Source organism: Marmota marmota, unplaced genomic scaffold (genome assembly GCF_001458135.2).
Source record: "Marmota marmota marmota unplaced genomic scaffold, marMar, whole genome shotgun sequence".
NCBI lineage: Eukaryota > Metazoa > Chordata > Mammalia > Rodentia > Sciuridae > Marmota > Marmota marmota.
Window position 1 is genome coordinate 43,881,569 of NW_026000026.1, and position 20,731 is coordinate 43,902,299.

Consider the following 20,731-nt stretch of genomic DNA (forward strand, 5'->3'; position numbering starts at 1 on the left):
TGGGTGATGTTCAGGTCAGTCTGTAAGTACTCTGCTCCCCATCGCAATATGGCATCCAACTTTTGCCAGAAGGACTGTCTAATGGCCATTGTGGACCCAATATCTAAGTTTCCTGACTGAATATGAGATTTCTAGAGTAGGACCTCACTCCAACATATCCTTGTGTGGAGTTACCAGGAAGCAACTGAAGAAGAAACCAAAAGTCACACACCATAGAACTAAACATCTTCCAGAGTTGGCCCAAAGGCTTTCCAGAGTTTCTAGTCTCCAAAGGAGAAGGCTTTAAAGATGGGAACCACCATTTTACTCCTGTTTACCTCAAGTAACAAAACCACGCAGGGAATCGATGGCGCAGTGGAGAGGCCTCAAACAACACGTGCAGACTCCTTCAGTGTTCTCTATTTAATCACCTTCTAAAAAAAGAAAACTTTTCGGAGCTCTAAGTTTGAGTTCTCAAAGACTCAAATATTCTCTTTTTCCCTTTTGAGAAGAGAAATTTGCCATTTATTTAGGAAGAATCCATAGGATGTCTGCTGGATACCCAACATTGACCTTGGACTTGAATCTGAATTTTGATGAAAGTATGTCCCATCATGTATTCACTAGGGACTTTCCAGAATGAGGTGGGCCTCAAGTACACAGTGGTTCTAATAAGGGAAGGGAGGTTAACAATTTTTGCTCAAATGACTTCCAAGGGCACTGGATTCCTTTTCTGAGCCATTATAAAAGCCCATGTGCTGTTTGTTGCCTGGGCATGCAGACCTTTAAGCAAACTCATCCTTTTCTCTCCCCCAAATCATAGCAAATGCGGAAGCTAACGAGGTGTGTTTCTGCTGAGGCTTCAGCTTTGCCAACATTCCAGCTGTTCCATTCCAGCAGGATACAAATAAAAGAGCCAATGGAAGCTACCGTGCTCGTGGAATTTTCTGCATAAATTCTGGTCCCGAGTTCTAAAATGAAAACTCTGCTCTTTAGCCATCCCCCTCTGCAATCAGAGACTTTAATCATTGGGTTTTATAAAATCTGATTTATAAAATTGCATGCTTCGCAATAAAATAGCTTCAGGGTGCAAGCACAAAATTTAAAACATTCAATTAAAAATATAAAACAGAGCAACTGTAATAAAAGAAATAAAGCTGCCTCCTGGGTAGATGGCTTTTTAAAATGACTTTATACATTGTATCTGAAGGTCCAAAAGCAATTTGGGATTGGCCGGATAGGTAGAAACCTTAAGGGGAAATGTGTCATACGTGGCCTTGGCAAGGATTTTTTCAGTACATATTGTACACTGCTTTGGGATGCGTTCCCCAATGAGGCAGAATGTTCTGGTGGGTGAGAACAAGTGCTTCACATGCAGCCCTGGCAGCAGGCCTCACCCTTTTCAGTCATTAGCTATTCTGTTATTTTGAATCTCAGTTTTCCCTTCTGCAAAGCAGGAATAATAAATAGTTCCTACCTCATAGGTTTTTTTTTTTTTTAATAAGGATGGAGTGTGGCAGCTCAGTTATTAACCCGATATCTGGTTTCAAGAAAGCCCTCATTGTATGGTTTTGCTATTCTGTTATCCAAACCTTGATAAATGCATGACATGCAGTTATACTTTAAAATACTCATGCAAGTCAGTATTTATATGGGGACAATGATTTCTGAGTCAAGACGGCAGAAGCCTTGTCTATCTCCCTGTTGTAGGGCATTCTGGTCAAATCCAGAAGGTGAGGAAATCTTTTCAGTAAAGAGAATGTTGAATGTACACAAAAGTCAACAGAATTGTAAGACAAATTCCAAGTGTTCACCACTGACCCAACAATCCCCTACCCACACTGTGTGTTTCCCACCTCCCCTCCACATAACTTTGAAACCCCATGGTCCAAAAACACTTTTAGTATATTTTTCTAGAAGGACTTATTTTTTAACATAGCCATAGTATTATTATCATACTCATTTATTATTATCATATCATTATCATACTCAATTAGTGCTCATTTCTTAATATCATAAAATATCCAATCAGTGTTCAAATTTCCAATGGTCTCATAAATGTCATGATTTACAGTTTTCATTTAGTCTCATAAATATCATAAACATTTTTTAAATCAGAATCCAAATGAATTCTACTCATTATAATTGGTTGTACCATGTTTTAGATCTCTCTTCATCTATATAAACTCTCCCTTGTGTGTGTGTGTTTGTGTGTGTGTGTGTGTGTGCCCGTGTGCGCGAATTTCCTTGTGATTTTTTCTTTGACAAAGTTTGGTTGTTTGATCTGCAGAGATTGCCATGGTTTAAAAATTGATAATTACATCTTGTGGTTTAGTGTAATCTGTTCATTTGGCCTCTGTGTTTCCTGTATGTCAGTGTTTGATCCAATTCAAGACAAATTATGTCCCAAGTCAATGGGGAGTTCCTCCATCAGGAGGCACATCAGTGTTGCTTCTGTTTGTGATGCCCACTATCTAGATTGGTTACTTAGTGAGGATTGTTAAACACTGATGTTCTAACTCTGGACCCCATCTCTTCTGAACTTCGAGAGTCTTCCAGGATTGGCTGTTCACTTCTCTTTACACAGCCAACATCCATCACTTGTGACCAATTTTCTGTTCTTCTCATGCAATGTAGGAACAACCACTGGGGACTGCAGGAATGGGCTCATGGAAGAGGAGGCCCAGCCACAGAGGGCCCTTCTGTCTTTACCCTGATGACTGTCAGGTTCCCATAGGCAACCCACTCCCAAGGGGCATAGATTGAAGAACCAGGTACAAGTGACTCCAGAGGACCTAATGTCTGTCTATAGCAACAAAAGGGATGTGAATAGGAGGGGAAACAGGTTGAGGGGTCTGCCAGCTGGCCATTTAGAGTTGCTACGCTTGGCTGCTGTCCCTGTGTGAGGCCAGAGGTCAAGCTAGGTGAGACTCCTCAGTGGGTTGTTCCATGGCCAATAGTCCATGGAGCCTTTAGATCTTTGAGACAGGGAAAGAGCAGTAGTGACTCAAAGATCTCTGGAAACCCTGCCCAACTTTGCTTATACATTTTGCTTATAAGTTTTCATGAACTTTGTAGGATTACTCTATGGTAATCCTCTAATACACAAGATCGAGGGACCAGAACATTTACCTGCCAAAAGCTTCCTGGGAGCTTATATAAACCTCTTTCCTTCCAACACAGGTCTGCTGGAGCATGCAAGAAACACTGCACAATTTTTTCACTCCATCATTCTGGAGAATTGTATAGCCCTGAATTTTTTCATAAAGCCAGTATCTCATTGCACAATAGTAATAGAGTCACAGGATAAAACCTGTAGCCACAGGAAACTAAACACAGACACTCAGATAGCCATCCAACCTGTAACACATAGACCCTGGTGTCCAGCCATTAGGTGACAGTAGGGGCAGGACCCCTTCACCTTCTCCCATGAAGCAAAAGCCCTGGAGACATGGCCAGAGGGAAGTAGACACTGACTGTCCTCTGGGCCTTATCACAGTCCTTCCATTACACACCAGGTAAGGGAGCTCCATCCCAGAGTTCTTACCAATGACTTTGAAGAGGTGGTAAAGAAAGCAGAGTGCCATTGTTGATCTGTATGATGGAGATTTGACTTTCACTTGTAGTACATCTTTCATCTGAGACGGGAAACAAGCTTCACATTCTGAGGGGAAATGGGGGAAGAAATAAGAACAATCATAACCAGAGGCATTGGACGGGAGCATCTACACAGGAGCTCAGAGAGCACTTAGGGAACACTGGGGAATGGGAGGAGTGGTCAAGGCTGATGGACAGCTTCCATTTACTCTTTTGCTCAGATATAATGCCTGCATACATCAGTGCTTCGAAAGGAGGACAAAAGGTGCTGGGAACATGGTCAATGGGTTGGCCAACAATGCCGAAATTGACGACAGCAGCAATTGCGACGCAACTGTGGTGCTACTTAAGAAAGGTAAGCAGCAGATCCAGGTGCCCAAGAAGCCCCTCTGCCCTCTCTCCTAGCCACACCCAGGGGGCACGTCCTGGCTGTCCTTGAGGGAGCACTGTTCCAAGAGAGAGGACAGGAAACAGCAATTTGAGTCCTCCCACCTGACCTTTGGTGGCATCACAGGACTGTCTCATACTTGGCCATGAGCCAACTCACCAAGCCCCATGGAGAGCCTTAGGGAACACATTTCCTGTGGAGGTGATACAGGGAAATGAGGACAAGATGGCCAGTGAGAGAAGACCAAAGATGTCGAGGTATTGGTTCTATCCTATTTGGGCCATGTGACCATGAAGCCAGTTACTTAATCTCTCTGAGCCTCACTCTTTTCTTCTGGTAAATGGAAATTATTTTTGTAATGAGGAAAGCTGAGCAAGTATATAAATGAGTTCAGTGCCAGGCTCCATACATGACTGCTGTTCTTAGTACATTACTACATCTATTCAGATTCACTTTCAGGTCACATTAACTCAGTTTCCAAATTGCCAAAGGAAAATAACTTTTCTTTTCAGAGTAATTCTTATATTCAATCTATTCCCACAAAGCAGTTGATATACGAAGGGAAACGATGTGGTGAACTGATAAATTATATTTTTTTCATGAAGAAATACAGAAAATTGTCAATTAATTTTCCTGAACTATGTTTCATTTTTAATTTAAATTTTTTTAAAAATCCCTTGAAATATGTCCCATATGGTTGCTTGGCAGGAATAAAAGCAAAAAAAAAAAGAAATTAGAAAATATTAGGTTATTTTCAAATACATCTCTGACTCTGGGTAATTATTGAAGTTTTGAAAATAAAACATTCAGTATATTTTTGAATGATTATAAGTATGTTTAACAATCAAAGCTTAAGTGTTATTTAGTACCATTCCATGCAAGGTTATTATTTAGTTTCTTCTCTGCTGGCTAGTTTACATCCATAAAAGTAATATCCTAGGGGACTGCAGAGAGCTACCTAAAGTGAATCAGTGTTTCCAGAGATCATCTCATGGTTTGGTAGCCTGGAAAACAGCAGCCAGCACTGAGAGGCTGAGGCAGGCCCCCATGAGCCATGTGCATCTGTTGCTCCTTCAGCCAGAGCGGCTGGGCCTCAGCAGAAGATTTTTTTTTTCAGGCCTCCCACCAAATCACTGTACAGGACCTGTACCTGCCCCACTCTGAATATCAGTTCCCTGCAATAGACAGCTCCCCCATAGCCCATGCCCTACAATCAGCTCTGCTCATGGGCTGGGCTCAGGAGGTGTACAGTTCCTCATCATGACCTCCCTGGGCCCTAAAGTCAGTATTCAGCACTTAATAGCTCAATATAAATGTCATTGTGACTTGAAGGGTAGACAGGATTACTAAAGATTATTGGGATGTTTCTGGTACCCCACATCTAAGTGGTAGGAAAAGAATCCTTTGAGGACAGGAAGGAATTCTCTTATGTTATCATTTTTTCTTACCATAGTGATGATTGACACTTGATTTGTTTCAAGTCATTTCAAGTGAGCTTTTAATTAGACCCACGGAGGGGCTGGGGTCATGGCTCAGTGGGTAGAGCACTTGCCTACCATGTGCGAGGCACTGGGTTCAATCTCCAACACCACATTAATAAATAAATAAATAAATAAATAAATAAATAAATAAATAATCAAAATAAAGGTATTGTGTCCATCTACAAATAAAAATATTTTTTTAAAAAAATAAGACCCATGGAAAGGAAATTTTGACTCTTCTTCAAATTTAGCTTACTGCAAACTTCCCTGGATGCATGAAATGGAGGAAGGGGAAGGAAGAGGCAAGGGATAGAAAGAAGGAATAAGGATAAAGACGTAGAAAGTGGGTGGGTGGTAGAAGGTATGTGAATGGGTGGATGGATGGATAAATGGAAGGTAGGTAGGTGGGTGGATGGATGGATGGATGGAAGGTAGGTGGGTGGATGGATGGGAGCAAACAAGTAAACAAGTGAGGGAGAAAGGAACAGAGGAGAAGGGGATGAAGAATTAATGAATGCCTCTTTCCTGCTCCTGGCCTCGGTGCTATTTCATCTTGTCGTTTCCCTAGCCAATTTCCACCGCAAAGCGTCTGTGATCATGGTGGATGAGTTGCTGTCAGCCTACCCGCACCAGCTGTCTTTCTCTGAGGCGGGCCTTCGAATCATGATCACAAGCCACTTTCCCCCCAAGACTCGGCTCTCCATGGCTAGTCGAATGCTGATCAATGAGGTATCTGAGAAAGCGCCACGCACATACCACTGGACAGGGGTGGGACACTGAGGGAAGGAAAGTTCCCTAATGTGAAAGAAGGGATTTAACCAAGGTCTTCCACAGTAATATCCCTCAGCCCTTTCCCAGCATCTCTGCCCTCTGGTCAGCAGTGTATCCTGGTCCTCGCTCTTCCCCCACCTGTTGAAAGACATCATCTAGCTCCCAGTTGTATAGAAACACTTGCCTATCTCTGTCTTCCTACCGTTTTCTTTTATTCTTCATTCTGGTAAAGCCCCTTGATGTAAATTCACACAGAAGTAAATGCTACGTAATCCAAAGTCTCTGATCTAATTTTCCTTTCTCTGTAGTAAGCAGCCTTATTGATAACACTAGTCCAAACAGAGTTGTGTGGCTTTCTCACAAGGGAATATGGCAACCCAGAGAAGAAAGATAACACCACAGTGCACAGAGTTCCCTTGAGTCATACAGTGTTAATATTTCCTCTGAGAAGGAGGTTGTCTGAATCTATTATTATTTTGAGGAATCTCTTAATACTCCAGAGTCTTCTGCAAACATCTCCTCGTTGGGGCCTGAAGGAATACCCCATAAGTTGTGTTCTGGGTGTAAGTTACTTGCAATCCCTCTGACCATGGAAAATGTGTCACTTTCTTTCCAGAGACAAAGACTGATAAACAGCAGAGCTTATGCCAATGGGGAGTCTGAGGTGGCCATTAAAATCCCAATTAAGCACACCGTGGAGAACGGAACAGGGCCCAGCAGTGCCCCAGACAGGGGTGCGAATGGGACTCGAAGGGACGATGGTGTCGCCGAGGCTGGCAATGAGACAGAGAATGAGAATGAGGACAACGAAAACAACGAGAATGACGAGGAGGAAGAAGAGGAGGAGGAGGAGGAAGAAGGACCCTACACACCCTTCGATCCCCCCTGTAAGAGGTCCTGCGTCTAGGCTGGGTGGGGAGCTCTTTTGAGACCACTGAGTGGATACCCTTGACTTGGATGATCTTTTTACTATGCAATTCAAAGAAAAGTCTCTATGTGAACATAAAAATATTTATCTGAAGTTTCTAGAGTGGGCAGGACTCTGTTTTAGATGGTTCAGAACTGGCCGAGATAGTGGCACATAATCAGGGGCTGAAATTTGAGTTCTTTGACTAAGTGCATTTGGTGGGTGGAAATTCTCTCTTTGCTACTCTGCAAGGCCTGTTGGTGCTAAACAGTAAAGACACATGGTCAATGTTGGCAAAGCAGCCTGTGCTCAGGGCAGAGGCCCTTTGATCCCCTCCACCCATCCCATTACAGTTGGTTAGAACTGTCCTACCAAGGTCCACTGTGTGCATACCCAGTTCCCTTTGTTCTCACTTCCTGTCCCTTACCCCTAATCAGGTCCCTCATTCCTGTGACCAGATTTCTGCACAGGGGGAGTCATAGGAGTTGCAGACCTGGGAAAAAGCTGGTATGCATGTCCTTACTCAGTGAGCTGGCCAAAGACTCTCTGACCTTGAAACAGGAGAGACAAAGCCTATAAATGCTTTCAGGACCTCACCAGGCTGTGTCCTTCTCTGACTGCTGAATGTGAACATTCCAGCAACCTTTTCCCATACCCTACCTATTAGCAGAACTGGTAGACCAAACTCAAAGCATACCACTACTTTGGTAAATCTTCTAGAAGCTTCTGACTATTTCAGCAAAGAGTATACTAGTCCAATTCACACTCACTGTCAAGTGTATGAGACTTAATGTGTGCTACTTCTCCAGGATGTTTTTTTATTTGCATGAGGGCTTTCTGAAGATGAGCTGATTGATCCAATCAAAAACCCATTTAGTGGCAAAACATGGGTGACAAGTGTGAGAATCCTGTGTTGTCTTCAGATGCAAGGTCTTGCTATGCTGTATGTTCCTCTGTAGCCAGGGCACAGAAGTAAAACAGACCAGTCCTGTTAGTAAGGGATCCTAAGATAGCAGCTTTGTTAAGAGCTTACCAAAACTAATTAGAAAATATCCATCTTGATGCCTGTCCTCCAGCTAAATTCCCTAACTATGCAGCCAAAGTTAAATTACTGCTTGTTAGTAGGTTATCTTAATAGAAAAAAAAAAGTATACAGTAGTTTCCCCCTTATCTGTGGTTTTCCTTTCTGTGGTTTCAGTTACCCAATGTCAACTGTGGTCAACCATGTTTAGCCACAGACTAAAAATATTAAATTGGAAAGTCAAAGAAACAAGTGTTTCATAAGTTTGAAATCGAATACCATTCTGAGTAACATGATGAAATTTCACATCATCCTGCTTTACCTTACCCATGACGTGATCATCCCTGTGTCCAATATATCCATGCTGTATACACTACCCCCCCCCATTAGCCACTTAATAGCCACTGTGACTATCTTGGTATCACAGTGCTTATGTTCAAGTCATTCTTATTTTACATAATAAGGATCCTGAACTGCAAGCGCAGTGATGTTAGCAATTTTATTGCAGTATATTGTTATAAATATTATATTTTATTATTAGGTACTGCTATTAATCACTGTGCATAATTTATAAATTGAGCCTTATTGTAGGTGTGTGAATGCATAAGAAAAAACAGTATACATTGGGGGTGGCACTACCCAGAGTTTCAGGCATCCACTGGGGTCTTGGAACAGTCCCTGTGGATAAGGGGAGCTACTACACTGGCTCTTAGTCCATTTGCTACCTTTGGATCTGTTTCTTGGCAACCTTCTTCCCAACCAGACCTGAATCATCTTAAAGAGTGAGTAAGCAAACACTTCATTCCCCCCTTGCATGCCTTAATTTTTGCTTCCTATTGGTGTATAACAAATTACTGCAAATTTATCAGCTTAAAACAGCACCCCTTGGTCAGCTCATGGTTCTATAGGTCAGAAGTATAGCTGGGATCTCAGAGCCTCACAAGGCCATGTCAAGGTGTGGACAGGCTGCGTTTTCAGAGTCCCTGGAGAGGATCACTCCCAGGCACATGTGTTCGTGTTAGTGGCAGGATTTTGTTCCTGTGGCTACACAGTTGGGCCTGCTGACTGCTCCCAGAGGCCCTGTGAGTCCCCCTTCCACAACTCCTCCATCTTCAACTGCGTGTAGCAGTCCTCACATTTCCAACCGCTCTGGCTTCCCCTTCTGCTTTTGAGGGCAAGTGTGATTAGATCAGGCTACTGTCTAGTCCCTCTACCTGAAGGTCAGCTGTGCCATATGAACACAGCACTGTCATCTGACTACAGTTCATCTACCCACAGGTTCTGAGGATGAGGGTCCAGTAGCTGAGGCCTCAAGTCACAAATTCTGCCTTCCACATCCTAATGTCCAGAGGCCATCACTAACTGACCATAATCAAGCTCAAAAAAATGCTTGTTTTGCTAAACTTTTTCACTGATTAAAGAAACAGTAGCACCAATTGAAAAATCTGTAAGTGGCCAAGCACTGTGTTGGCACTGGGGAAGCCCAGAACCCCGACATGCACCCTCCTGGCAAACAGTGAGAGATACCCATGGGAAGTGAGACAGTCAGGCTCCCATGCCTGGGCCTCATTACTTGGGGGGGACAAAGTCCCCCTCCCATCATATTTTCCATATTTCTGTGCTGGCTGGAGTTATTCCAGATGTACTTATGGCGTTCCAAGGTACAGTCATGCATCACCTAACAAAAGAGATTCATGCTGGGAACCATATCTTTGGGTGGTTTCATTATTGTGCAAACATCAAAGAGTGTACTCATGCAAACTAAGATGGCTACGACATAATTAGATCATATCATCTTATGGATCACCACCATGTATGTAGTTCATCATTGGCCAAAACATCATTATGTGACACATGACGGCACTTGAACCTCCTGTTCACTGCCCCTCTGTATCTCTGTGATTATGTGGCAGATGACAGAGGTCTTGGGCCTTCAGCCACCTGTTTCCGGTGCCTTGTGCATTAGGAGACCTGACTGCAGGTGTCCCTTTCACTCTCCAAATGGCCCTGTGACTGGGGAGTAGAAACCTCATGCCAGGCATCCAAGTTCTCACCAGTTCTTCTCAGGTGGGCATCCTTGGTAAGTTGCAGACCCTAATTCAGGTAGTCTGGAGCAATGCCTGAGAATCTGGATTTCTAAGGAGCCCCCCAGTTGGTGGCAATACTGCTGGTCTGTGGGCCACACTTGGAGTAGCAAGAAAACGGGGACCTAGTGAGACACAGTGAACTTCATGACTCTCCTAGGACAGGATATCCTAAATCAGAGCCGGGATCTGTCTCTGAAATGAAGGGGCTTACCTTGTGACTTCGGTTCCTCTCCTCCAGCTCCTGAGAAACCCCACACCTGGACTCAGGAGCTCCATTTTAAGACAATGGGGCTGCCCAAGGGTTCTTCCCTGGGGTAGGCAGGCAGGCAGTGAGTGGCTCAGTGGTAAGAAGGCCAGAGCATGCCTCAGGCCAGCAGAGGGCATCAACATGCAGGGGAGAGTCAGTCCAGGGAACCTCTTGAGCTTAGTTCTTTTGACCTAAAAAAGGTCCATCTACTCCAGGAGGAAATTTGTCCTTCCATGGTAATCCTTCTAGGTGGCATGGGCCACCCAGCTACAGTGCTGGCTTCTCTCCAAGACTTGACTATAATATGGGTAATTAACAAGCAAGTAGTTATTTGGGAGTATGTAAATATAAACGTGTATGACATGCATATAGTGTATATGCATATATGTGTACATAGGAATACATATATGAATAGATTATATATGCATATAGAGAATACAATATATGATTGGCATATATCCATAGAACAATTTACATGCATATTTCATACATATAATATATTATATAGTATATATATGAAACAGATAAAGGTATTCATGTGCCATATGTTTATAAATGCACATACTGTATATATAGGCTTTATGCATATAATATACATATATATCAGATACACCTATATATGGTATGTGTACATACTTATACATATACACATATTCTTATTTCCTGAGTGAAGGGGCTTACCTTGTGAAGAGAGTCTTACATTGGCAGATAGAAATGTGTAGGTAGATTTTTTTCTATACTTTCCATTTTAGTACCCAATTTTTATTGTCTGTTACAGTCAGAATAAGTGTATATGTTAGAAACAAGTCCCTTTACTCCTTAAAGCCAGGTTCTTTACTGAACACTATAATTCACTTTCCTTGCTTCGTCTCCCTGCTGCCGGCTGACTTTCGTGAAATCACATAAACACCAGCACGTCAGCTCTGTGGAAGGGAATTTTGTTTTCCTAATTCGGTGCTTTGTCCCCAGTGCCTGGAGCAGTGCCTGGCACCAAGTGACATAGAGGGCATTCAATTAATATTTGCCAAGTGAACATATAAATCTCTTCCTTGGGGGCTCTATGTGGACCAAAGGGTAATGGAACAAAACATGAAATAATGTTCAGAAATACTGATGATTCAAAGAGGAGAAGAAACTATTTTTACCCCCTTATTCAGAAATGGACATTAAGATGAGCTAAAATGTGGACACTCCTGTTTGGCCTTCCCTCCTCCTCAAAAGCATTTAAGAAGCACCTTTCCACACCACTGGTTTGCTCAAGGAGTCACATTTGTTATATACGCTTCAAGGCATATCTCAGATAGTACAGAATTTCTACCTTTAAGGTTGTCATTGCAAAAAAGCTATCCTTGTAAAGAAAGCATCTGTATCGTTTTACTATCAGTAAACTGTGAGTTCCAGAGACAACGTCCTCTTTGTGTGGGTCAAAATATTTGAAAGCAGCTGAGGGGAAAAAACTCAAGAACTCACTCGCACTAACGCATCCTGCTTGCAATTTTACCTAATTAATATCAGTTTCCCAGCTCTGATTTCTTTGTTCTTTTTTTTCATTATTTTCTGAAAACTATTAAGGAACATAATTGAGGTCAGTTCTCTTCGTACTCATCAGTTTCTTTGTGATCTTTGATTGGGTTTACATTTTAAACCAAACCAAAGTTCTTTTCTTGCAAGGACACCAGCCACATGGGAGGCCAAGAAGGGGATCCTAAGAGCTATCTGTGCGTAGATGCCTCAGCTCTCCATTGCAGGATTTAGGAAACTGCAGAATTTCCAAATGCTTTTGGGATCCAAAGATGTGGTTTCATTCTGGATTCTGCAGCATTTGAAAGCCACTCACGAGACAGCTCTCATAACTGCTTCTGTCTTTGTAAAATCCAGTGCACCTGGTCTCAGAGATCTCATCTTCTGCTTGACCATCTCCAAGATTTAAATCTAACAAGATACATATTGGTTGATGGGAAAATAAACCTCTCCCTTCTTAGCTTTTTTTCCTCCTTTCTTTAATCTGTTCTTGTTAATGAGATACCCTTAGATTCTCCAAAACAAATAGTTTCCTTTGCTCTGTCTAATTAGGTTGTTCATAGCAATATTATTACTATTAATGTTCATTGAGCTTGTGATATGCTCTACACTGTTCATGGCTTTCAAAATAAACCAATTAACAATTTAGAGAAGACTCCTTTCTCGTAGAGTTTATATTATCCTTTTGGGGAATCTGGAAATGAATGAAGAAACAAATAAATCGGGTAATTTCCTATAGGAAACATTTACTATGATGGAGATCCTCCAAGTGGGTGGTGGAAAATAGGAAGGGAATGGTGAGGGTCTTATTTATTTTGGGTTACCTGAAGGGGGTCTGGTGGCAGGTTTTGAGTGGTAAGGTGAGCTGCACATCAGAGCATACTCAGCCACAAGAAGATCCAGGCAAAGGGAAATACAAGTGCAAAGGCCCTGAGGCAGAAGAGGGCTTGGAGTATCTGAGGACTGAAAGAAAACCAAAGAGAGGGAGCGCATAAGTAGGGAAACCTGTTTGCAGGGGCCAAATCAGACAAAGCCTTATATTCCTCAGTAGGGAGGTGTAGATTTACTCTGTGGATAATTGAAGCCAGGGGAAATTTCTAGAACGATTTGCTTTCTGAACTTTCCCTCTACCTCCAAGTGGCAAACAGATATTGGACTAGGAAGTTCCCTTAGGAAGCCAGGTGTTTAGCCAGGCCACAGGTAAGCAACCTGGCCCAAGGGAAGGTCATGGGGATGATGGAATACCCTAGGCTGGTTTCCAGGCTGGCCATGGGGTAAAAGAAAGGAAAGGATCAAGAATGACTCAGGATTTGAAAGCAGCTTGAAAAATTCTCTTGTCTCAGCCCCTGACCCAGAATCACATGATTTAATTCTTCCAGCATCATGGTGAGCTTGGCATTACTATGTCCACATGTCAGAGACCAGAAAACCAGGGGATTTAAATAATAAATAACTCAGCTCCAAGGCCAAAAAGTGAGTCTGGACGGTAGTGCTGTCTGATGAGGGAGGCACACTGACCCCTAGGGGCCGTTCTGCCTAGGCCATCAGAGGGAGGCTGGGGATGCCCACAATGTTGTTAGGTCACCTTTCTACGCAGTTGTAAGAAACTATTCAAAGGCTAGTGAGAGATAATGTGAAATAGGCCTGGATATTGGTTTAAAAATATGAAATGGAGCTGGGGATATGGATGATCGAGCACATGCCTAGTATACACAAGGCTCTGGCTTCAATCTCCAACACTTTAAAGAGCTTTTTTTTAACATTTATTTTTTAGTTTTTGGCGGACACAACATCTTTCTTTGTATGTGGTGCTGAGGATCGAACCCGGGCCACACGCATGCCAGGCGAGCGTGCTACCGCTTGAGCCACATCCCCAGCCCTCAATCTCCAACACTGTAAAAAAAAAAAAAGAGAGAGAGAGAGAGAGAAATTTTATTAAACCTTTTATTGCCAACTGCAACAGTATATGCCTATAACCCCACCAACTGAGGAGGCTGAGGAAGGAAGAGCAGAAGTTTGAGGCCAGCCTGGGCAACTTATTGAGACCCTGTCTGAAAATTAAAAAGTAAAAAGAACTGGGGATGTAGGGATGTAGCTCAATGGTAGAGAATCCCTGGGTTCAATTCCAGTACCAATAAATAAATAAATAAATAACTTTTAATCATTGTTCAAATAGTATCATAAATATTACCTCCTTAACTCTGGTGGGAATATAAAGTAATTCAATCATTTTGGAAAACTTTTTGTTTGGAAGTTTCTTAAAAAGTAAATATCCACCTCACAACTCATTAATTTCCCCCCTAGGTCTTCATCCAAGAGAAAGGTAACTGTGCCCATCAAAAGGCTTGTGGAAAGAGGTTCCTAGCCACTTTAGTTATAATATCCCCAAAACTGGCAACAACCCAAATACCCATCCACCGGAGAATGGATAATCAAATTGTAATATATTTACAGGATAGAATACTACACAGCAAGTAAAAGAAAGACTTCGTGATACATGAAAGAATCTCAAAAAAAAACATGTTGAATACAAGAAGGTAACACATAAACATATTAGATGATTTAGTGCATCTTGAAGTTTGAGAACAGGAAAGACTAATCTTGGTGGTAAGGGTGAGGATTGATTAGAAAGAGGCACAGAGAACTTTCTGGAAGACAGCTATGTTTCATATCTCCACTGAAGTAGAGAGTTATGTAGATGTATAAATTTCTTTCTTGCATTTATGTAGATGTATACATATTTCTTCCAGAGTTGAATTCATATTTCAGCAGGAATGTAATATGGATATATTTATTGAGACGATATCAAATTTTTCAAAGGAGAGATTATACGAGGAACTCATGGCATTACAGTCACCTGAATAAGCACACCCAGTGCCTCGGATACTCAAAGCACTCAGGCAGCACAGAGATGGCAGAAGTAGATCACCTCTGGGAGATCCATCATCTGTCCCTACCAACAAGTAGTTACTGAACCGAAAAGCAGTTATTCATTTACAAACCCTCATCAGCTTGGGATACAAATGTTGAGAGATTCCACCAGATGGTGTTGTCTCCGCGGACACTTCATAATTTGAAAAAATTGAGTTACCGAACCACATGGAGAACAGGCAGGCACTGGTGGTCTCTCCCCAGCCCACACTGCACACTCCTACACACACACTCCACCCCTTGTGTGTCCTGGGTACCTTCCTCATCTTTTCCTACCTGGCTCATGTGTCCAGCCATCCTGCCAGCCTGGTATCACTCAGATGGGACTCACCCTGTCACTTCTGAAATCTAACTAGCAGGTGGCCAGTGGGTGACTATTTTTAAATTCTGTTCGGCTTTGTGTGCCAGGTATTGCTGGTGATGGAAAGCCACTGGGGTAAAGTTTTAGGTAAAGAGCAATACAACGAGGGTTAGGACTGGGGAAAGCCAGTACTGGGACTGCAGAACAAAGAAGCTAACCCATTTGTGTTTTCCTTTTTTTCGTTTTTCCAGCTGGCAAACTGGAAACAGTGAAATGGGCATTTACCTGGCCACTGAGTTTCGTCTTATACTTCACTGTCCCCAATTGCAACAAGCCCCGCTGGGAAAAGTGGTTTATGGTGACATTTGCTTCTTCCACGTTATGGATTGCAGCCTTCTCCTACATGATGGTGTGGATGGTGAGTCTATAAGGGACACCATGACATTGCCAGATCTCTTTAGAACGAAAAGTAAATTGGTCTGAAGGTGAATAAGGATTGGGGTTTTCATTCCCATAATTGTATCAACCTGCTATTGCTATAATGAGCTGTGTAACAAACTATCCCTAAACCTGTGGTTTAGAATCACAAGCATGCATTCTGCTTAAGACATCTTCAGTTTGACAGTGATTTGATTGATCTTAGCTGGGACTGATTATGATTTATCCAGCAGCTTAAGTCTGTAGTTGTTCATTTTCTTTGGATCACTGGCTACCTGGGGGAATGTTGCAGTCTTGGTATATCATCGGAATACTAGAAGGCATACGGAAACACTAGATGCCTCCTAAGATCTTCACTAGGGACTGACTTACCTTACCATGTGTCTACCAATATTCCATTGGCCAAGCCCAATGGTCAATGGAGTTGGGAAAATATACGCCATCTACTTTGATGGAAAAGCAACAGAGTCACAGGCAAAGCATATGGAGCAAATATGAAAGAATTGGGAATGGATGCTCAATCTGAACCTTCCCCCATTAACCCTGATCTTAGTTTCTTCAAACAGACAATAAGGTCACTCTGAGAATAAAATAATGACTCTGTGATTAGCATGCATTATGAGGCTATGACTCAAAAGAGTTCTGCCTCAAAGTCTTTTAAGAAACCCAGACATAGGGTACATATCTGTAATCACAGCAGATCAGGAGGCTGAGGCAGGAGGATCACAATTTCAAAGGCAGCCTCAGCAACTTAGCAAGCCTCTAAGCAACTTAGTGAGACCCTATCTCAAAATAAAATGTAAGAAAGGAGTGATGATGTGGCTCAGTAGTTCAGTGTCCCTGGGTTCAATTCCTGCTTTCAAAAGACAGAAACCCAAATATCCAGAATGTATTGCTCACTTTTGACTACACTTTTAAATGGGAGAGCAAGCCTAATTGATCAAAATTGGAGTTGCACAGAAATTAAAGCCATGACAAATTTATGTAAATCCAAATTAACCTTGCTTGAGCATTGGACAAAAGTGTTGCATAAATTTAGGCGAATTAAACTCAAACGGTAAAAACAAGTTTCAAAAAGGTTATTTTGAAGGCAAATTTGTAAGTGTGGGTTTTAGTCAACTTTTTTCATCACCAAAATACCTGACAAGAACCACTCAGAAGAGGGAAAGTTATTTGGGGCTCATGGTTTCAGAGGTCTCAGTCCATAGATGGCTGACACTATTGCCCTGGGCCTAAGGTGACCCAGCACATTATGGTGGAAGAGCCCAGAGGAGGAAAGCTGCTTAGCTCATGGCAAGGTCAGGAAGCAGAGAGAGAGGAAGGAAGGAAGAAGACACAGGGAAGATGTACCGTTCCAGGACTCACCCCTGGCGAACCACCTCCTCCAGCCAGCTGCCTAGAGTTACCACCCAGTCATTCAAGCTAGGATGGACAGATTAAGTTACAGCTCTCACAATCCAGTCACTTTGTCTCTGAATATTCCTACATTAACACAGGAGATTAGTGGGGGACGCCTCCAGCCAAACCGTAACAGCCTGACACAATGAAGTCATACCTATCCTTTGCCTCAACATCATAGACACTAAGAATCCTTTTAACTAAAATCTTATAACCAGAGAGTTCTACTTATCCCATGTTTATTAACATTTTCACTGCACAGAGTCACCGAATGCCCCCTCTGACTGGATTTGGGGCACAGTGGCTGCTGTCCGTGATCTCAAAGTGCTCGGTGGTTTTCTAGGGAGTCCACTAACCAGCCCACGGACTAATCTGGGATCACCCTCCCTCTGTTTGCTGCCTCCCCTCTAGTGAAGGTTCTAATAAGCCCTCTTTTCTCTCAGGGTGAGAAAAAGAAACAAGGGGAAGCAAGAGACTTGGGCTGGGCCTTCTGGGTAACGGGTTCCCCCAAACTCCAGATTCAACCACAAATATAATAACAGCAAAAGTACAGAAGGCCACTCCGAGCTGAGCCAGACCACATTCCTACAGGGACCCAGCACAGGGTTAGTAAGGAAAAACAAGGTTTGGCCAGGATGCTCATAACTGCATTTGACAAAGGCTTCTCAGAGCAACAAAACAGAAATGTGTGTTTCAGCAGCTCCCTTTCCTCCCTGGAGACTGGAAGTCAGAAAGCCTCGAGGCCACCGCAGGATAAATTCTGGACTGAACGGAAATGAGGAGCATTCTCTGGTTTGAAAGGGGCCATCCAAGCCTCTCAACAGATTTAACTCATATCTCCCAAACCTTTTCACAGGGAAGGAGCCTTTGAAGTGAAGTCAGGTTTTCCTACATAGGTGTCTCTTTCAGTGGCTGGCCCAGGAGGAATTGAGAGAAGAATGCGCTCCTTGCAACATGTGGTTTGCATTTTTTTTTTTTTTTTTGCAATTTTATAGAAAGTAAGGAAGATCAGGTGGCATCCTGAAACTTCTGAGTAGTTTCCCTAGGACAGGGAACTTGTCTCTTTTTCTACTTACCTGTCCATCACCACTGGGCTCCTTCATCATCTCTCTTACCCACTGCTTTCATCTCAGTTTCCCCATCAGGAAATTAGAGGACTACAAGGTGCTCATTTGCATAATGGAAACAACCTCTCAGGCTGGAACCAAATTCTGACCCTTTGGTAAAATCCCTCTTGTGTGAACAGGAGTGCTGCCTGAGCAAAGGAGTCAACCTCCTGGGTCAGAATCCCCTTTGCACTTACTAGCAGCACTATCCCCTCTGCAGTTACTCCTGAGGCCTCAGTTTCTTCAACTGAAGAATGGGAATCACCTAACATTCACTCCATTGAGTTGTTGTGAGAGTTAAAGAAGTTAAAACCCTTGAACATCGCTTGGCCCAGGACTTAATGATGTTGACAAGGACAATGACCTTATGACCAAGTGCCAAGGAAGTGAGGAAAGGAAAGGCTGATTATGGCTTTTCCAACAAGACTGGAAGGTTGGAAATTTAGCCTCTTCCAGCTCTCATGAATTCCCACTGTATTGCTGATGTGGATACTTAAATTTCTACCACAGCCCGGAGGCCATTCGTTCTGGATTTTCCTGGACCATCTTGAGTTCAAATATTCTATCCCAACATTGTCTTTTCCCAGAAATTTGGGTTCCCCTCTCTCAAATTGCTTGTGTCACCTGAAAGGAGTAAAAGAAAGGCCAACTTTTCATTGGAAAGTCTGGATTCTGTAATTGCACCATCTCATGATCTGAAGTTCTGGTCTCATCTATCTAATAATATTCATTGTCCCCTGAGTTGATAAAGAGGGTGGGCATTGCCCTCCAAAGAGACTGCCCAGGTTGGACAGCTTTCCGAGTCTTGCTCAGAGGAACCAGGGACAAGTTGGGCTCATGGTGGCCCTTAATTCATGGCTTCTTCCTGCTTCTTCCAGGTCACAATTATTGGCTACACTCTGGGGATTCCTGACGTCATCATGGGAATCACCTTCCTGGCTGCCGGAACCAGTGTGCCCGACTGCATGGCCAGCCTCATTGTGGCCAGACAAGGTGGGACCACCAAGGGCAGCAGGGATAGGAAGGAAGGCCTCCCAACCTCAGAGCAGGAGTATGCATGCCAATTAAGAGAGCAGCAAATTCCACCTGGAAGGAGTTATGAGCGACCTCAATGCCAAGTTGGCCTAAAGGCTACCTGAGACCAAAAGGACAGGAAAAAGAGCCAGAAGGTTCTACCCCCTTGAGGAAGGCAGAGATGTTTTCCTGGGTAGCATCCACAGATCATTCTGGTTGTATTACTCTCCTTTTATTATAAAAATAGTACTAAAAGCCAGGCTGGTAGCACGTGTCTGTAGTTCCAGAGACTTGGGAGACTGAGGCAGGCACATCTCAAGTTTGAGGCCAGGCTCAGAAACTTAGCAAGACCTTCAGCAACTTAGCAAGACCCTATCTCAAAATTAAAAAAAAAAAAAAAAGACTAGAGACATGACTCAGTGGTAAAGCACCCCTGGGTTCAATCCCCAGTACCTTAAAAAAAAAAAAAACTTAACCTCTACTAAGAAGGCATTTTATGTGCATTGTCTTATGAATTTAAACAATTTTATGAGGTAGGGACAATTGTACTCCCATTTGAAGAATAAAGAAAGTAGACTTAGAGAGGACAGACCCCCATACTAAGGTTTATCCACATGCAACATTCCTCAAAGTGACAATTAGCTGAGGTCAGTTTTCAGCATATGACAGACCCTTTATTCCAAAACTAAGCTCACAGTTCACCTCCCCAGATGGACACTCTTCCCTTGCCCCCCAACAATGTGCTTGGGGTTGGACCCCACACCTTGCACATTATGAAAATGCTCAACCACTTAGCTGCATCCCTGCCCCAGAAGAGCATTTCAGAATGGCCATGACCTTCCCAGCACCCACTCTCATTTATATTCCTGATTTATGCTTGAAGGCATTTATTTTAACACATGCATTGTGCAATTACAAAACATAGCACAGAAGTGCTCATGAAATTCTACAAATTTCATTATTTTTATAATACTTAATTACTCAGAATAACTGAACACAGTGTAGAACCGTAAGAGATAATACTGAAACATGTAAGTTGGCGAGTTCAGGAACAACTTTGTAGACTGCTGAGTTTATTCCTTTCTAGAAGGATGGCTCAAAACCTCCAGAATTTTTGGAAACATATTTTATTTTTTTTGCATCACTTACATTGACTCAGTGATTGCATTTGAAGTGAAGGTCAACAGATTGATAGAATATGTGTCCCTGTGTTTTAAAATCTGCACAGGTCTTGATATCAGTGATGGCCTGGGAGAGAATCAAATAATGAACCAGCAAAACTGCTGGCTTTCGGTCACACCAAAGACTTGGGAGAGTCCCATATGGGGCCCCTACCCTCTCCTGGTGTGTTAGCCAGCTTTTTGATGCTGTAACCAAATTACCAGACAAGGATAAAATAGAGGAGGAATACTTATTTTGGCTCATACTTTCAGAGGATTCAGTTCATGGTCTGATGGCTCCATTACTCTGGACCTGAGGTGAGGCAGAACAACATGGCGGAAGGGAAAGTTTCTCAGCTCATGGCAACCAGGAAGGAGAGAGAG

At 42.8% G+C, this 20,731-nt stretch overlaps 1 protein-coding gene across 1 annotated transcript in view; it reads left to right on the top strand.

Moving 5' to 3' along the window:
* Slc24a3 (solute carrier family 24 member 3) overlaps positions 1–20,731 on the top strand; it is a 530,728-nt gene that overhangs the window by 486,081 nt on the left and 23,916 nt on the right. The window contains exons 10-14 of the mRNA XM_048811364.1: positions 3,798–3,931; positions 6,014–6,174; positions 6,833–7,103; positions 15,483–15,649; positions 19,052–19,166. Coding sequence (XP_048667321.1) covers positions 3,798–3,931; positions 6,014–6,174; positions 6,833–7,103; positions 15,483–15,649; positions 19,052–19,166 — 848 coding nt within the window. The remainder of the gene's footprint in view (positions 1–3,797; positions 3,932–6,013; positions 6,175–6,832; positions 7,104–15,482; positions 15,650–19,051; positions 19,167–20,731) is intronic.